This window comes from Lampetra planeri, chromosome 25, assembly GCF_965212315.1.
Source record: "Lampetra planeri chromosome 25, kcLamPlan1.2.h2, whole genome shotgun sequence".
Taxonomy (NCBI): domain Eukaryota; kingdom Metazoa; phylum Chordata; class Hyperoartia; order Petromyzontiformes; family Petromyzontidae; genus Lampetra; species Lampetra planeri.
In genome coordinates this window covers 9,851,850-9,870,660 of record NC_136131.1, presented here as the reverse complement: position 1 = coordinate 9,870,660, position 18,811 = coordinate 9,851,850, and the positions used below count along the sequence as shown (strand labels likewise).

Here is an 18,811-nt window from a genome sequence, read left to right as displayed (position 1 = left end):
GGGAGATTTATTCCGCAAGTCCCGGTACTTATTTGAAGAAAAAAAATCCTCCCGCACACACACACACATGTACACATTCCTAGCCAGCGTCTCGCTCCTCTCCATGGCAATGGTGCCAAACGAGGACTTAAAATTGCCAGAGGAACACGAGGGTTGTGTGCTTTTTTTATTAGTAGTATTTCCACACGGTTTAATTTCAAGGTAGTCTAAGCTCGGAGAAAAGCGACGGTTATAATTCCAGCTCGCGACGGGTCCTAATAGAAGCAGCGACATACATCGACGGGCAATGATCCGTGCTGGGGTTTTTTGTTTCGTTTGTTTGGTGTTGTTTTATTGCGTTTTACGCCAGATAAAGGCTTCTGGGTGTTTTTTTTTTTACAATTTATTGGGACGAACCTTTGAGAAATGTCCTTAACAAAGTTGAGCGGTACGGCCATCGGCGTCAATGACGGCGAAAAGAGCCAGAAAGGGAGACGGCCGAACGACGACTGAACGTTTCCAGTACAGAAGCACGCGTGCGCATGAAGCGTTTTCGCTCCAACATTCTTCCCGAACGCGCTTTAGCCGTTGTTTTACATCAACATAGCGTAGGCCGCTATGCACAGAGGACACATGGGGAGGATTTATACCCAACTTTTTAATGTTTCAAGCGATCCTGCTAATTGAACCTTATGGCGGGACCCCGGGGTTCCACAAGCCCTCGGCTCTCGCATAAACATTATATTATAATGTAAACAAAAACTTTTTCACCAATGGGTTTGAAGGACGGTGGCAAGTGTTGTCTTGTTAAACTATGCCTTTAAAACTGAAAACTACTTACCTGCAGTAACTCTATTTAAATGCACTATCGAAAAAATAATTTACACCCCTGTCAATAATCGTGTTTCTCAGTGTGGATTTGTGAGCACACTTTGTAAACAATACATAAAATAGTAGGCGTTTTCAATGCGCTGTTCATATTGTAACAAGCGTTAATACCAATGTTACTCTACATAGTGGGTCGCCGCTCCACTTATCTGCATTGATACGAGCGGTATGTGGGGACTATGGCTTAACCGCAAAAAAAACTATCTGCACAGATGCATATGGACAAGAGAAGTATTATCAAACAGGAGGAATTAACGGTGCAACGCATCTCATCTGTTAAATATCTGCAGGTATTAGGATTGTCATCGATCGATCGTGGCTGCAGACATTGGTAGGTCACAAATAATAATGAAGATAAGAAAGCAGTTTCACCGTCTTATGCATACCGTTGACAAATAAAAGACTTGAGTCGTGTAGGCAGTTTGAACAGCTTTGGAGCATGGAGTGCATTCGCTTGTTCAGCACTTCAGCGCATTCGTCCTCGCTACGCTTGGACATTACAACAGAATGATTTATCTGCGCCAGGTGGGTCGCGGCGTTTATATGCGCGTTGGGACGGAGTCGTCAACAAGAAATTCATTACGATTGTGACTTCCGTTTATTCGGGACCCCGGGGTCCCGCCATGAGGTTCAATTGCAGGTTTTTGCTGTTCCCAGCGCTCTTAACGTAAGCGCATGTTCACGATCGCAAGAAACGCCGTCTCTGAGAAAACAACTGCCACTGGCCACCGCTGCAAAATTAAAAGTGAGGATGGCCCACCAGAAAACTTTCACCGCCCACAGCGGAGCCTTTCATTCTGATGCACGTGGAAACCTTCACGCGTAAGCGTTGGTGTCAAACTCCGATGTGGTTTTCGGCTCGTGCCGTGCCTTGTTGTTCGGCACGACGTCCGATGCTTCGCTCCACGTGCTGGAAGATTCTTAGGGAACTGAATCAGATTAAGGAACCGATTCGTTTGAAGGAAATTAATCGGTTCCAGGACCTTAAGAGCTGAACGCTATTCACAATACAACCAGAACCAAAACATAGCAACACAACTTGAAAACACAGCACAACTGTGAAACAACAATGCAGCGGTGGAATTAATCCTGCACTCGTGTTTCGACTCGCGCACAACTAAACCAAAAAGCTTTACTCGTGAAAATCTGAAGCGCTTGGAACATATGTCAAAGTGACATATTAATTAAATAACAGCGACTGAGCCGTGCAACAACATAACTTAAGAGGATTAAACAATAGATGCATTGCGCAACAACGTTGAACGCGTTTCACAAATTTATTTCATTTCGTAGAATGGGAATTCTAGAAGCGGCAGGAAAGGCAGTGTCATGGAGGCCTTGGGAAAACAAACAGGATTGTAAATGAGATAGAAACGCACGAGTAGCTGGAGTCTACCAAACAATCCAAGGAGTGCAGGCAGATCGATGCTCATTAACAATTGGTGGTGTTGATGATGATGGTGGCGGTGGTCGTGGTGATGACGGTGTTGGTGGTGGTTATTAAAATTGATTGAAAATTGCATGTTAGTTGAGCAAACATGAATATAAGAGAGGCCCTTGAATGCCTTCTTATAGGAATAATAAATAACATTGTGAAATACGTGTTAGTTCAGACTTGCAGTAAGCACTGTGCAGGGAAAAGAATAATTCTAAAGGCTTATTATTGAACTAATAAGAATAATAAATAACATTCTCAGTTACATTTTCGTTAAAATTTCGTGCTTACAGGAAACGTTCATGGAAAACTGGCACTTTTAACAGATAATTTTTGTAATAATTATTATTATACCATTCTGAATTGCACATTGATTGTGAATTTGCAGAAGCTATAGAAAATAAAACATAATAAAATGCAATTCTCACTGTGAGAATTGCATTTTATTATGTTTCATTTTTATTATTTCCCTTCTTCGTGACTTTACCGACAGAACCAAGAAGATGAATCCCTGCAGTCACGAAAGCTTTAAATCGAAATATAGAGGTACTTAAAAGCTTTATTATTGAAATTATTATAAATGACAACGTAACTTAGGCATTTAGTCTGCACTTGCAGAAAACACGAACAGAAGTGGCATTTTAATGCGTTGTTGTTGAAATAACAAAAAGTAAGGAACATTCGTAATTACATATTTATGGACTTGAAGCAAACATAAAACAGAAAGACAAGAGGCATGTTAGCAGTGTTGTGTGTATGTTGTGTGTATGTATGTATGTTGTGTGTGTATGTATGTTGAACTGCTTTCGCACCGTACGTAGCCAACCGTGCTAATCGGACGTGCGTGTAAAGGACGACAAACTAAACAAAAAAAACAGTTCCAAAGACGTGAGTTTCCAATCGAGATTTACTGCCCTGTCTCCTGCACTGGCTCCCAAGCTTCCAAGCGGGCGCGAGCGGTAGCTGTGCACGGGTGACAGCGCTAGTCCAGATGAGTGAAACCCCTGCTGCAAATGACAACTTTCAATGTGGGAATCGTCATAAACTGGGTCAGAACACAGCAGCGGCAGTCGCAGCAGCAGCAAATGCTGTTGATAATGCGCAGCATGCTTCTGATGCAAGGACAGATCGGATGCTCGAAACGTATTTCAGTTGACCAACTCTCGGAGGGCCATCTCACATGGCCTGTAGCTGATACACTTTAGACCCCTTTTGCAGCAGGAATCCCTGTGTGTTCAAGGAGCTGATGAAGCCCTCAAAGTCGGCCACCTGTAACAACAACAGCAGCAGCAGCAGCAACACCACGCGAGCAGAGCGGGTCAGGAGGCACGGCATTCAAATAATCAAACGGTGATCGTCTGGAGAAAGACGGTTTTTTGTTTATAAGTCGGTGACCCCCCCCCCCCACCACTTGGTTAGAATTAGATTCAGCCACTCACAATCACCTATAAACAATGCACATGTTTTGATTTAAAGCTTTCGTAACTGCAGGGATTCATATTCTTGGTTCTTTCGGTAAAGTCACGTAGAAGGGAAACAATAAAAGAATACAAATATAAAACAATACAATTCTCACGACGTTTCGATTGCAACACAATCAATCATCATCAGGTGTGAAAACCACAGCAATTTTTTTTTTATTGTTTTCTATTTTTATTATTTTATTGTTTCCCTTCTACGTGACTTTACCAAAAGAACCAAGAATACAATGCACATGTTACATTCCATCCGCTGTCCATCTACCTTACCATTACACTCCACAGGAGGCAACATTACTCGATTCACTGATGATTAGGATTGTATTTTTTTACGTCTTTAACACAAAACCTACAAAGTCGGGCAGCACTTTAGGCTCACCTTGCCTACTTTGTATTAATTTGTTATCAGGATGATGTCTCTCGCTGGGGTGTGTTCTCTGGTCCAGGTGTTCCAAGTGATTTGTTTACTATACTCTGCATTCCTATCGTGTTTTTGGTATTGATTGTTGTTGTAATCTTCTTGGTTCTTTCGGTAACGTCACATAGAAGGGAAATAACAAAGTAATAATAATAAAACATAATAAAATAAAATTCTCACGACGTTTCGGCCACAACACAATGTAATGTTCTGACCCGCACCTGACTGGACATCTGTGAAAAAGAGAATTATCGCTCGTCGGATTTCTCCAGTAAAAAATAAAATTTTCAGATTTCTGATCCACTTGTGAATAGTCGGTAATATGCACGTATTAATCCAGTTGACACACATGGGTGTGATGGTGAGGCAGACTCAAGGACTGAGCAATAAACTGTTTCTATTTAAAAGTTAATCTCGGGGTAGGTGCATACGCAAACAAAGATCCCCCAGTCAGTCTCATAGCATCCAAGAGAAATTGCTGTTGGAGAGAGCATGGGGCATGAGGAAGTGGTGTGTGTAACACCACCTTTGTTATCTACAGTGTTTGCACAGGGAATCATTTTAAGAATTGGTTGACCTAGGGGAGAAGCCTCGGTTCAGCTATTACTCATCCCTGATGTTTGCCAGAGGATAGCTGATGTTAGTTTGGCCAGAGATAACATCAGTGGCAAACATCAATTGATAGAGATAATGTCAGTTATCCTTGGCCATGCATAACATCAGTTTGCAGGTTAGCAAATGAAAGACAGTACCAACTCCCCAACATCAACAACCACCATTCAGGCGGTGACTTCACCACGAGCGCTTGTGCCTTGTTAGGTGCGACTCCCCACAACACAAATAGACATACACTCAACAAAGATCCCCATATAACCTTTAACAGAGTGGTGGGGCAAGTGCTGTAAGCGAGCACATATTAAGGCCGACACGGCATGCGAGGGGATTGTGTGGCTGACACCCCCAGTGCTGATATATATATACACCGCACCAGGTGCTCATTTAGAGTGAGTCGACCTAGTGGAGGCCCGGGATTAGTTCGGATATTTGTCACCGATGTTGACCGTATAAGCGGTGATCGAACTTGGGTTGCTGGGTTTGTAGCGCAGTGCACTGACAGTACGCTACCACTTTCCAAAACAAAGGCACACATCCTCGCGCACACAAAAGCGACGTCTGTCATTCGCTACTAAGTGGCAAATATAAACACGCACCACATATGAAAACATACGTGGGCACATTCAGACTAAGGTTAAAAACCATGAAGCTCCGTGTGCCTGAGACCCCCTGTGTCTAACAGGGGTTTTATAGCCGTGAGGGCTTTTTGCTTGCTCGTGATAAAGACTCAGCCACCCATTTGATTAAAGCATGATCATGGCCTGGGGTTTGGCTTAATCATCAACGGCAAGCAGTTTGGACTTCGTGACAAGTGCTCTGTGTGTAATGGAATACGTTGAGTAAACACATGAGCTAATATAATCTGGAAAGGATCGTTTTGCCTGCAGGCTTTGAGAGCTTATCTTGTAAAAGCAATTAAAAAAAGATGAGTCTCTTTCAAACAAATACAAACATCGTCAGCTTAAGTGTATGAGGTTTAACACTAAGACATAGTGATACACAGAAACACCAAGCAGTTTGTACATGTATTATGTATGGCGAACTTCTTATGCACCGTACGTAGCCAACCGTGCTAATCGGAGGTGCATTCCTTGGGAAATCCACTGAGGGATGAGGTCTTCCCCACGGCCTTGTGGAGTTGATTTGACCACACTTCCCCATGCATCAGTAAAGGCGTGGGGCACAGACATGCGGACATAAAAGCAAAGTACAATCATGGATTTTGCTGTGCTGCCCTCTGCCACCCACAACCCCGTTCATTACTATAATAAAATGCTTACAGAACTACTGGTGGCGATTACCTATTACAACCACCACAGCGTACCACGCAAACGATGCGTACCTGTAGCATGCCCTTGTGACACCTGCATAAGTAATAGTAGTAACCCATGTATAACCATCAAACAAACACGGTCACTGCATTGTGCGCTTTCAGATGCACTTCTGCGACCGTCTGGAACGCTCTTCCTATCCGATTGTAGGAGCCACTGGAGCTATGCACTTTTCAATCATCCAATGATAAACTCATTTATTTCGAACTGCTTTTCGTATTTCGTTTGTTGACCGTCCCCCCGCACCTCCAATTACCACGGTTGACCACGTACGGTGGGAAAGAAGGCTCTGTAAAGGCATCTTTACAGAGCCTAAAGCTCTTACTCTTGCCCTAGTTTATGAATGCCAAGCCTCCCAACTCATGCCAAATAAAAAAAAACCCTCTTGGCCTACACGCTACTGTTGAGTTTTTTTCATTTACAGTGAGGATGTTGCCTGTTTATTTTTGTTGTTGTTGTTTTAATCGCGTTTTCCACGCACAGGCACCAAAACACCCAAAAGGTGCTGGCAACAAACATTACAATCGACGGTGCAACAGAACGGCCCAGAGTTCTGGCCAGGCTGAAGACAGAACACGCACCTGCAGGCCAATGTCACGCGCTAGCTGCTGCAGCTGCTGCATCGTGAACATGGTGTTGCAGATCTGCTCCGAGCAACGGGCGAGCGCCGTCACGAAGCGCTTGGCCGCCGAGCGGTTGCTCATGCCGGAGCCGTGCTGCGTGCGCTCAAAGTGCAGCGTCCCCAGCTCATCGGACAACGTGTCGGAGAAGCTGCGGTGTAAAGAGAGAGAATGAGCGAGCGCAACAACAATTAGGAATTCAAGTGGCGTGGCCGGGTGGCTCAGAAGTCAGGGCGTAAAGCCAGCACCCCTGAGAGCCTGGGTTTGAAATGAGTTTGGGGTTACGATGGAGCCGGGACCCTCAACTCGAGTGAGTGGATGGTTTCGGTGAGCAGAACAATTTTGAAATCGGTGTGGCGGCCGGGTGGCTCGGGGAGTCTGAGCTCTGAGTTTGAATCGAAATGAGAGTTCTGATGAAGGTGGGTTCTGAAGTTCTTGTGAGTTGATGGTTTCAGCATGGTTACCAATGACCACCGCATTTTAATATGGTTGTGCAGCTAATCGGTGTACGTTTTTCATTCACATCGATATCAAGTTCTACCTTATTGTGATAGTATTCATACGTATAAACTTGATCGCCATCTATTGGGGAGGACAAATACTACAACGGCACAGTGTTTTGGAAGAAGGATTTAAGTTTTGAGAACAGGATATACTGGTAGGAACCTCCTGGTTACACCAGCCCACAGGGGATTATTCTGTCCGTCCGTCGTGCATCCAAAAATGGGAGGGGTGGGGCTGGGTGGAGAGGGTGGGGAGGGGCTGAGTGGGGAGAGTGGGGAGGGGCTGGGTGGGAAGGGTGGGGAGGAGCTGCGTGGGGAGGGTGGACTTCAGTTATTGCTCTGAATTTCTAAAGTCCTGACTGCCACAAGTACATGTGAGTGGACACATTAAGGGTAACACATCAACAAACAAAAGTTGACTATTATTATTCTTGGTTCTTTCGGTAAAGTCACGTAGAAGGGAAAAAACCAATAAAGTAATACAAATAAAACAATAAAATTCTCTCTATTCTCAAAAAAAAAATCTGACTCTCGTCTGAAAATAAAATAATCTCTTAGTTCACCGGCTTATGGGCCTACGTGCCATTTAACTGTACAGATGAGACTTTGAAATTAAAACTGGTCCAAAGTTTGCCTGCTTCAACAAATGCTGCCAGACTAAAATCAGATTTTATTTCATTCTACATAGATGGAGATTCCTGTCCGATTAACTTATGAACGTGTTACCTACAACTCTTCACATAAGAACATGATGACAGCGTGTGTACGTGTCATGACAAGAGTGTACGTGTGTCCCCAGGTACCTGTGTTTCATGATGTCTATCACATCATCTGCATCCTCCTTGGTGGCTTTCTCTCTCAACTCCAGCCGGGCTCTCGCCTGGAAGTCAAAAGTTCGGACAAGAAAAGAAGAAAAAGTAATTAGCATGTGACAGATGTATGTATGTTGAACTTCTGCCACGACATACATAGCCAACCGCGCTAATCGGAGGTGCCGGAGAAGGACAACAAACTAAATACAAAAAGCAGTTCTAGTTTTCAGCAAGAGTGGCATGTGACACTCATGCTTAGCGTGTGTAACGCGCACACGCTTGCCTCGCAAGACTCTTATGGCTCAGAATATCACCAACCTGCACATACTTTTAAAAAATGTGAACACGTTCTCTTCAAAAAATTCATGAAAGAATGCCGAAATGGTTTTGACAGGGTTTCGCCAATGAATACAGCAATCAACATTTGGGTACAAAAAAGAGCAACCGAAAACAAACCACTGAATGAAGCTGCAACATTTGAACCTTCAGCACAAAAACGGACGATAGATCTCGCGTTTTGTAACTCAATGCAACGTTTAACCTCGGTTTGGTCGTCACACACTCGGTGAACTTCAGGACAGTGGTTTCTTTCCAGGCCCCAGTGTCCCACATACAACACCCAGCATCCATGTACAGCTGATTGGGTTGATGAACTACTCAGTTTTACGACCAAGAGAGTAACAGTGCAATGCATAACTGAGTCTGTAATTATTCAAGTGGTTCTTTTTTTCCCCAGGGAGGATAAGCACTTTGGCATTTATCCAAGCAAGTCGATGACAACTTTGAGTCTAAAAGGAGTTGCGAGGAACTTAAACTTTCGCATCAACCTTTGCAGTAATTAAGGCAGGGATTGCCTTCTTCTAAATTAAAAATGAACCCATGTTTGCACGGTGTGATTTTTTTTCCTTTTTGCAGCGGCAGATTGAGCAATTTGAAATCAGAAGGTTGTGAGTTCAATTAATGGTCGGGGATTAATTCGGCACATCATCCCACCGAGATCAATAAAATAAGTACTACACCACTGCAAATGTCATTTAAGATTTGGACTTTGGTGCATACCAGCACGTACCATCCCACTTTAAACACTAATTACAATTGCAATTCACCACGATGTTAACTCCCTCGCCTGGTACACAGGAGGCCGTGGGTTCAATTCAGAACCTGACGCCTGTATATTTGGAGTTTGCATGTTCTCCCCGTGGTCGCGTGGATTTTTCTCCGGGTCCTCCGGTTTTTCCCTCTACTTTTATAAAAAGGCGTTTAGAGTATTTGACTGCTATAAATTTCAACATGATGAGCCACTTCGTTGAGCAATCATTTGTGGCCAGGTCCCTTCTGAAAAAGAGCTATATAGCTCAGTGGGCCTTACCTGGTAAAATAACATTTTAATAGCTTAGTTTTTAGTTTATCTATTGCAGGAGTCAGCAAGCTGCGGCTCCGGACCCGCATGCGGCTCTTTAAGGAATGCTTCGTGACGTTATTAACATGCACTGCGGTTCTTGAAAACTTTGAGGAGTTTTTACTGAATAAAAAAAAAATGCCTCTCGTTGCTATTTTGATTGCCGACCCCTGATCTATTGGGACGTTGTTTGTAAGCAGGGCAGTGGGGCGGGCGGTGGGAGGGAGGCACGTGGGGTCACCTCGGTGAGACGGATGAGCGACTCGAGCTGGCGCGTGGTGATGGGCGTGCCATCTCCCCCGTGGTGCTGCCGCCGCAGTTCCAAGTAGAAGTCCTGCAGCGTCTGCGCCGCCTCTGCCGAGAGGCGTGGGCGCACGTAGCGCCGCGCGTAGCCCACGTACTTGCGCAGCAGCGAGTGGGGCACGGGGTCCAGCGCCTCGCCGCGCCGGGCCTGCGCACACATGCAGGGCGACGTGGCGAGCGCCCGTAATGAACCTTTTCCCACTCCGATGACGTGTATGTGTACGTCATCGTTTTTTCTTCCAAATCCGTTCAGATGACGTGGGTTTACGTCATCAGAATGGAATCGGAAGTAAAATGCCATGGCGGGAGGGCATGTGGCACAGTGTGTAGCCAGCTATCGCAGAGTGCGGTCGTGTCGCTGCAGTTCTCTGTGGTGATGTTTTTAAACACAGCAGCGCTACACCTCTCTGAATAAAATTAACGCCAACCGCTCGCGCGTTCCGAGATTCAGTGGTGAGCGGGACCCATCTTGCAGATGTCTCAGAATGGGAAAGAGTTCATAAAAATAAAAAAGTCTGAGTGATTTATTGCTCTAATTAGCATTGAGCGCGGTGCTCATCTTCAATTGACAGCCCTGAGCCAATGGTGAAAACACCGCGTCCCTATGGCATGGGCGAGTCTAATCTTAGGACAACAACACTGTGAACGGTAAAACATAAATGCAATATCTCAGTCCGTCTGTCTGGAGGTGGGTGGTTATGATAACTCTCGTAAATAGTACCAACATTTTAATTTAAAGTTGTCTTTCTATTAAGAACTTGCCCTGTTGAAAACCGGCCAAATTGATCATGGGTTGGCTAAAGCTTCCAGACACAAATCAGCACCCTAAGGACTACAGTGCTTCGATGTGCCCACATCTACGCTTCCCCGCCTACACCAAACCTGCACCGACCAGCATGCCAAAGAAAGGTAAAACAACCTCCGCGACCCACACGGCATGGGGTGGCCGCCATCCATCAGCGGTTCGACAAAGGGAGGTTCTCTTCTGAGCCGTCGTTACCTTAAGTCGATCGGAAAGAGAGAGGTCACCGAGGACATCGTCAGACGACGAGGAGGCAGCGAGCTCCAGCCCAGGGGCGGCCGCACGGCTCACGGAGGCCCCCGCCAGCAGGCGCTTGCCGGCGTGCATGGCCATGACGTGCTCCGAGAGCACGTGGTCACGCTCCTCGTCCGGAGTGTCCACCAGGATGAAGACGAGGTCGAAGCGCGATAGCAGGGCACTGCCCATCCTGCGTTCAACACGCGCCGCAGCAGGGCCGGGTCAGCTGTTTTTTTTTTCAGTAGGAGCCCGATATGTAGCACAAACCACAAAAGAGTGGGGGTAGGGGGGGAGTGGTGTACAGAAATTCCTCGGACATTAGTCTGACCAAAAGGCTGTGCACGTGAGTTTAGAGAAGGGGGGAGATTGGGCTCGTTACCCTACCCATCGAGTGGGGACCGCGAGAGGGGTGTGTGTACTTTTATATGGGAAGGTGAGGTGAAATTTTTGTTTAAAGAAAATTGAGGGAGCGGGTGGAAGAAGGAGGTTGGGGGGAGTAAGAGGATAGAAAACGGAAAGCGAGGAGGGCCAAGTTAGCTGTTAATAGGTGAAAGGACTCACTAATCGTAAACGACCATCATCGGCCGACTCTTCATTTAATCAGAGTTTGTTGGTCTGCCATTCTGTTTCAAATCCAAGGATGAAATGATGTGATGAGGTCAAAGTGTGACAGTAGGGCACTTCTCATCCTGCGTGGCTTTTAATGGGAGATCAGACACAGTTCCGTAAACAATCACTGTCGTGCTTATTTAACAATTATTATTTACTCATTGAAAGATGACTGCTTATCGGTTTGTCTGTCAAACGCTTATAACTTGAGAGCCGAATGCAGTAAGAGGATTAGCAATGCACCAAATTCCCCATTCCAAAATGGAATGTTGTAACTACAGGACATGATCTAACTCGCAGATCCGACAAAAACTCAGGATACAATAATTGTTTGGTTGTGATTTAATCGCTAACGAAGAGCTGTAGCGCAATGGTCAGTGCAGTGAGCTAATTGTGCCACAGTTACATTTTGATTTAAAGTTTTCGTGACTGCAGGGATTCGTATTCTTGGTTCTTTCAGTAAAGTCAGGTAGAAGGGAAATAATAAATTAATATAAATATAAAACAATACAAATTCTCACGACGTTTCGACTGCAACACAAGCAATCATCATCAGGTGATGAGCAATCATCGTCTTTGAATGGGTTTACCCAGGAAAGTCTTAATGAATCCCAAGGCTTTTATCAGGGGATATTGGGTTTGCAGTTTTCTTTGGACAGTATCTTAATGAGTGCAGAGAACTGTGGCACATATTCTTGGTTCTTTCGGTAAAGTCACGTAGAAGGGAAATAATAAATTAATATAAATATAAAACAATCAAAATCATCATCAGGTGATGATGATTGCTCATCACCTGATGATGATTGCTTGTGTTGCAGTCGAAACGTCGTGAGAATTTTTATTGTTTTATATTTATATTAATTTATTATTTCCCTTCTACGTGACTTTACCGAAAGAACCAAGAATATGTGCCACAGTTCTCTGCACTCATTAAGATACTGTCCAAAGAAAACTGCAAACCCAATATCCCCTGATAAAAGCCTTGGGATTCATTAAGACTTTCCTGGGTAAACCCATTCAAAGACTCAAATCCAACCACTGTCAAATCAGGAATTGATTTTGAAACCGCACACACGGAGCTGCACGGCACTTTGGGAAGCGAGCGAGATTGTTTGCGCGTGTGTAATCTCCAGACAATCAACCTTGGTGCGCTCGCCCAATCGATGTCACATTTCACTGAGCTGTTGTGCATCTCTGTAATTGCTCCAAAATGCGAAAAGCTCTTTGCCCACAACCCCGTGGCAAAAGTGGGCAGCATATAATGCTGGCATTTGATAAAATCCTCATATTGCGTAACATGTACATTCCTATGAATGACAAACCTCACAATGTTAAAGAAAATCATCGAGATGTCTGGTATGCAGGGCATGGGTTCAGTCCCGACCCTGGCACCTGTGTATTTGGAGTTTGCATGTTCTCCCCGTGGTCACGTGGATTTTTCTCTGGGTCCTCCAGTTTTTCCCTCCACATTTAGAAACATGTAGAGTATTTGCCGACTATACATTTCCACTTGATAACCCACTTTGTTGAGCTATCATTTGTGGCCAACTTCTGAAAAATAGCTAATAGCTCACTGGGCTTTACCTGGTAAAATGAAAAGTTTTAGTTTAGTTTACACCTTGAGCGCAGGAGCGGTGGCACAGTGGTTAGCGCCATGTGAAGCCGGCAACCCGAGTTTGATTCCCAGCCACGGCTAACAGTAAACCAGTTGTTCTCCCCATCAAATGAACCAATCCACAGGAACCAGACTGGTGAAGTATAATCAAATAGTTCCCATTACCAAAGCCTTGACAAAGGGCTCTAAGTTATTATTTGTTATTAATTTTGGAAAATAATTCTCCATCTCGTGAAGTCTTACGTTTATCCGGTAGCGAGCACATTATGATATGTGGTGATACGTGCCGAACACGTACCACCGCAAATGTTTTGAGTATTGAAAAATCAGTCATAGAGTACGGTGAATTCAGAAGTGAAGTACAAACTTCAGGTTCTCGGAGACAGTCTTGGACTTGTTGTAGTGCCCACAGACAGGATTGGCAGCTGCCACGATGGACGTTCGTGCCGGAAGGCTGCAAACCTGCACGGCCAGACAGATATCGTAAATGTAGCGTAGACATCAAGACACAAGACTGAGCATGTTTTCCCATGAGAAAACACCCGCTGCAACAGATCGAAGCACAGGCCGTCTTAGAAACATCAACCAGACCGGCTTACTTTCACCTCTGCAGGGAAGCGTTCAATCGTCCCAGGCATGCGAAACCTATGGGCCGCAGGTCATACGACCACGTGAGGCCTAAAACTTCTAAACGGCTTACAAAAATATATTAAATCCGTGACTGCGAGCATCTTAGCTGCACTAATCAAGTGCTAGAGAGGAATAATTTTTATTTGGCAACGTGTTTTTTTAATTCCGAGTGCAATAGGTCACTTCTGGAAACGCAGAGGACTCTTGCTGTGACAGAAGTGACTGAGCTGTAACGCGTGGCTCCTCGCCAACGGGATTTGAAAGCCCTATTCGACCCTCGGTGAGAAAAATGTTCCCCACCCCTGACTTACGTGGTTGTTTTGTTGCAAGCGGGTTATTACATGCACCTCCAATTAGCACGGTTGGCTATGTACGGCGCAAAAGAAGTTCAACATACACACATACATACACTTTATAATTAAGATATTCCTCCAGAAGAACTATCCAAAACATCCAAGATATGCCTTTTCTCTCAATGACAGAAAAAAAGTTCAACTTTTACACGCAACGATTTGCCAAAAACACGAATTTATCCCTGCGAGCTCTGCTACGCAAACAAATCGAAATTGTACACGATGGATTTATTTGCGAGGACACTTCGGACTCTGCTGAGACCATCCGTCAAAATCACTGCACAGACGAGAATCTGGGTTTATATTGGGCGACAAACCTCGGGGCCCAGGGGAGGTGGCTCAGTCGTGTTGACACGAGCCTAAGCGTTCCCCTGAGCCACTCAGCCAGCTCTGTGCGCGACTGCCAATTAAAACTCCGTGCCCATTTCCCGTACACACCACGCCAGCCTTGGCCAAGCTGATACTCTGTTGCTCCATCGCCTCCAGCAGTGCCTGGTGTTGATTTGGCATTTTGTCAAACTCGTCGATACAGCACAAGCCTAAGAAAAACAAACATACGCACACACGAGGGTCGTTCCCTAACTTCTTACGGGGACCGCAAACGCCTTGCAGTCCCCTGCGTGCGTCATGAACCCAGCACAAATACCAGTTGGAGTTCTGAGAGATGTTTTGAGTACAAATCCAAACTTTTTGCTGATTTCAGGAAAACGTCACTAATTAGAAACATGAATCGCTATGAATGTGATTTTTTTTTACAGTGTTGTGAGATATGGATGCATTTCAACGACGACATTTCAATGTATTATTTGTTTCTTTCGGTTAAGTCACGTCTAAAGATAAAATATTGCCGTGGTTCTCAACATTTTTTGGCTACTGTACTCCCCTGTTGAATTTTGTTTCAAACGATGACCCCCTTGCCTGACCCACCATGGTTCTGATAAAATAAATGTAAGAAGAACGAACATCAATATTTTAACCAATTGTCAATCTTGTGAAGTATCCTAACTGGCTCGTGACTGCAAGCGAATATAAAAACAACGGACGCTCTGCATGCGTGATGTCATTTCTTCGCACTCGCTGGTCACTCTTCGAAACCACTTTGTTTATGATCAATGAGTTAAAAAAGGTATTTTATAGGTTACCATGCGGATTGAAATGTTATCGCAGTTATTTTATATTGGCAGATTCATACATGATAATTCACCGATGACACATCTATTATAAATTTCACAAATGTATAAACCACCTCGCTCACCCCCAGGGGTCCACGTACCCGCCGGTGAGAACCACTGGTATTGACAATATGGTTGTAGATAGCATCTAAAAGCAACAGGATCTCAAGACACTGTACAGGGGCCACAGCGGACAGAGTTGCAGTGGTCAGGTTGAGATTTCAGAATCAAAATTTAAAAAATATTTATACTGGAGGGATCCGATGAGCTATAAAGCTCTTTTTCACAGATGTCCAGTCGGAGCAGGTAAGAACGTTACAACAACAAACAATACAAAAACATGACAGGAGTGCAAAGTACAAGAAAGGTAAACAAATCACCCAAACACAAATACAACTAAACAATCCCCATCCTACCAGACAAAGCCCACTGAGGTACTTATTGTTCAAAAGCGACCAGGCCACAAAGGATATCTCAACAAAGTGGCTTACCATTTGGACATTTATAGCGGCAAAATAATCAAAATAGTCGAAACGCATGTTGCTAAACGTGGAGGGCATGAAGATATTTCATGAAACGATTAAGCCTAGCCACGAGCACTGCTGCTTGAAAACCATCCCTGGTTTTCTGTAAATGACACCCATTTTCCACCGGTAAATCCGAGTCATGAAAGCGCGGCGCTCTTTCGGAATGGGTGGCTTTCCACTGTTTTTCAGAGCCAAGCCAGAACCAAACCGTGATGTGCAAAGCCAGGAGCGTGGCTACCCACTAATTCATTCTGCGCCGACCACCAGCATCACCGGCTCAGCTTTTGCAGTGGAAAAACCACCTGGCGCCAACTGAGCCGAGCCAAGCCGAGCTGGCTGGCTCGGCGTGGTCCCCCGCACGGCTCAGCTATGCAGTGGAAAGAGGTGCAAGTTGCGCACGTTTGTTGGAATGGGGCCATCACCTTGATCTCCCAGGACCAGGGCACCAGCTTCCAGCGCGTAATCCCCCGAGGGACCGTCCTTGGAAAGCGTGACGGTGAGTCCGGCCGTGGTGGTGGTGTTGCCGCACACGTACACGCCCCGCGGCGCAATGTTGCACACCGCCTATAACGAAGCACCGTCAACAACGCAACACCCAATCCGTAGTTACCCAATGGCACGTGGGGGCGTACAACTCTTTCCGTCAATCCGCTGCTGTATGAGGGCCTCCCCAAGTCCATGCAGGTCGTGGCGGTTGTTTGATCTTACGTCACCATGCTGGTGAGTGCGAGGTGGCAAAGGTGAGGAGCACAGATGTGAGAGGATACAAATACAGAACAATGGATTTTTCTGTACTGCCCCCCTGAAGTGCATCACGTAGCCCCACAGCGACCAAAACCAAACCGGCATGTAGGGTGGTCACCCCCCATCCAAGCACTATCCAGGCTCAAAATCTGCTTATATTCTTAGATCTTACAAGATCGGGCACATTCTCAACGATTTAGTAAGGAGGCTATATAATACACGTAAAATGAATGATTTCCCCTTGTTGAAGTGGGTAGACGCAGAATGATCCAAGTCCAAACATCTATGGCTTCAAATCTGTGCAAATGTCAAAGACATCATGGCACTGTTAGCAAGACCATGCTATTGTGTGCTTATAAGATGGCCGTTTTACTTATAAATTATCATTTAATAAGCATGCGACAACATCACCATGAATACACCCAGGGTTGTTAAGACTTCAGAAAACCAAGCAGGATATGAACACGATTTATTCCTGGGACAGAAGCCTGCCTGGCAATACCAGGTGTCGTATCATCGGTATCACGAAATCCAACTGGATGGAATTTGCGAAGGCACGCTAATATTTGCAAGCCCTCGCGCATTTTCATTTAAACAAGCTCCGCAAATATAACCCTGCTGTCAACGCCGCCGCCGCACCTGCAGCATTTGGCTCTTGCCGAGGCCCGGGTCACCCACAATGAGCACATGGGGGTCTCCGCGCACGGGGATGCGGTTCTTGTCTGTCACGTAGCGTTGGACGCCGCCAAAAAGGGCCAGGGCCAGCCCGGCTTTTACCAGCTGTGGGATTGCAAAGCAAAAGCGAGCAAAATGATCACATCGCAAAGAATAATAATACATTTAGTCGATTGATTGTTACTCGACTACCATCTGCAAATCGATGCAAGTGCAACAGACAACACTATGAGACCTCACCATTGGAACCTCATTTGTCAGTAGAAAAATATGATAATTGGTTTTTTATCCTTTTATCTGGCAACAAAACTGACACCTTTTTTTACAAGGAGTCATGTTTGCATTGACCACAATACCTGCAGTCGGAATGCAAACAAAAAACATAACTCTGATAATGTATGCACTGTCCTTGAAATTGATTGGTCCACACCCGAGACAGCTTTTTCTTAGAGCCTAGTCTCACATGGTGTTGGACCAGATGACACCAAAAGGCATACAACTCAAAAACAGCGTACTATCAGAGTATTGAGAGCTCGGGGTAAGCATTTACACTATGAGACCTCCTTTACCAGTGGCAAAATATAGTAACAGACAAGTCAATTCCTATCACACTGCAAGCTGTTCATCAGCTCCACCCAGTAAGCTCGTGGCCTTACCCTTGGCAGAGAAAACTTAGTGAACAAGATGAACCAAATAGAAGGGTGACATATATGACCCAACATTGTGTCATTGAAACTCCTGTATTGTACAGATAGCAAGCATCATTTTACTTTTTAATCAGAGTAGTTTTGGTAAACAGAAAAACAATCTCATCGGTACCCCAAGATCCTATGAATACATTTAGTGACAAAGGAATGAAGTGTCCATGTCACTACCCCACAGAGTACAACAGGAAGTGCAAGGTCAATGAAAACGCGTACTTTGTCCTGCGGATCAGAAGCCTCCGTGAGAATCTGCCACTGCTGACTCGCAAGTGAATGCACGGACACTCTTATGATTTAGTCTTCACTTAGCATTTTATAAAACTTACTTTTGAAGGCTGACATTGTTGAATCAGCCGAGTTCCTTTAGACCACAATGTTCTCACGTTTTATTTGATGGTTTCTCATACCCAATCCCCCCACCCGTATATCAATGAGCTGTCACTCGATTTAAAATTCTGAAATTCAATCATGCTCGCGGAGGTGACATGATGCAGCACTAACGCACATAATTATAGGAGGCGCACAAGGCGTTTAAGACTGTAATGTGAAAAATAAAATTGAATAGACAAACTGCTAGAATAAAATGTCTTCATCAAGGACAGAATTCACTTGCGCAGGCAACGGTAAACCAAATGATTCGTGTTACACAGTGTATACCAACCCTGGGAATTGATAACTGTAAACTAAAAATCATAGTGGTTCAGTTAATATACATGTATCCACGTGCACCCATGGTTTATGGTGTATATGTATGTTTTGTACGAACCTCGTGGCCGTAAATGGTCGGACAAATAGAACTGCAAAACAAACCAGACACGTCCACTTATGGAATGAAAACCTAGTGGATAATAAAGAGCACTGTTATATTATAATCACTTTCTTCCATCTCAGGGACAATACAAAACCCTGTTATTTTCTTTTATCAACTTAATATTCCAAATACATTTGCTGTATTTCACGAA

The 18,811-nt window shown here is 44.8% G+C and overlaps 1 protein-coding gene across 5 annotated transcripts in view; it reads right to left on the bottom strand.

The window, feature by feature from the left end:
* Positions 1-2,130: 2,130 nt before the first annotated feature.
* LOC144727439 (DNA helicase MCM8-like) overlaps positions 2,131-18,811 on the bottom strand; it is a 28,017-nt gene continuing 11,336 nt past the window's right edge. For all 5 annotated transcript variants that reach the window (XM_078606267.1, XM_078606269.1, XM_078606266.1 and 2 more), the window contains exons 11-20: positions 18,616-18,646; positions 17,110-17,250; positions 16,149-16,290; positions 14,466-14,566; positions 13,412-13,506; positions 10,782-11,010; positions 9,720-9,929; positions 8,071-8,147; positions 6,726-6,915; positions 2,131-3,571 (exon numbers count right to left, since the gene is read on the bottom strand). In XM_078606267.1, coding sequence (XP_078462393.1) covers positions 3,479-3,571; positions 6,726-6,915; positions 8,071-8,147; positions 9,720-9,929; positions 10,782-11,010; positions 13,412-13,506; positions 14,466-14,566; positions 16,149-16,290; positions 17,110-17,250; positions 18,616-18,646 — 1,309 coding nt within the window. In that variant the 3' untranslated portion in view covers positions 2,131-3,478. The remainder of the gene's footprint in view (positions 3,572-6,725; positions 6,916-8,070; positions 8,148-9,719; positions 9,930-10,781; positions 11,011-13,411; positions 13,507-14,465; positions 14,567-16,148; positions 16,291-17,109; positions 17,251-18,615; positions 18,647-18,811) is intronic.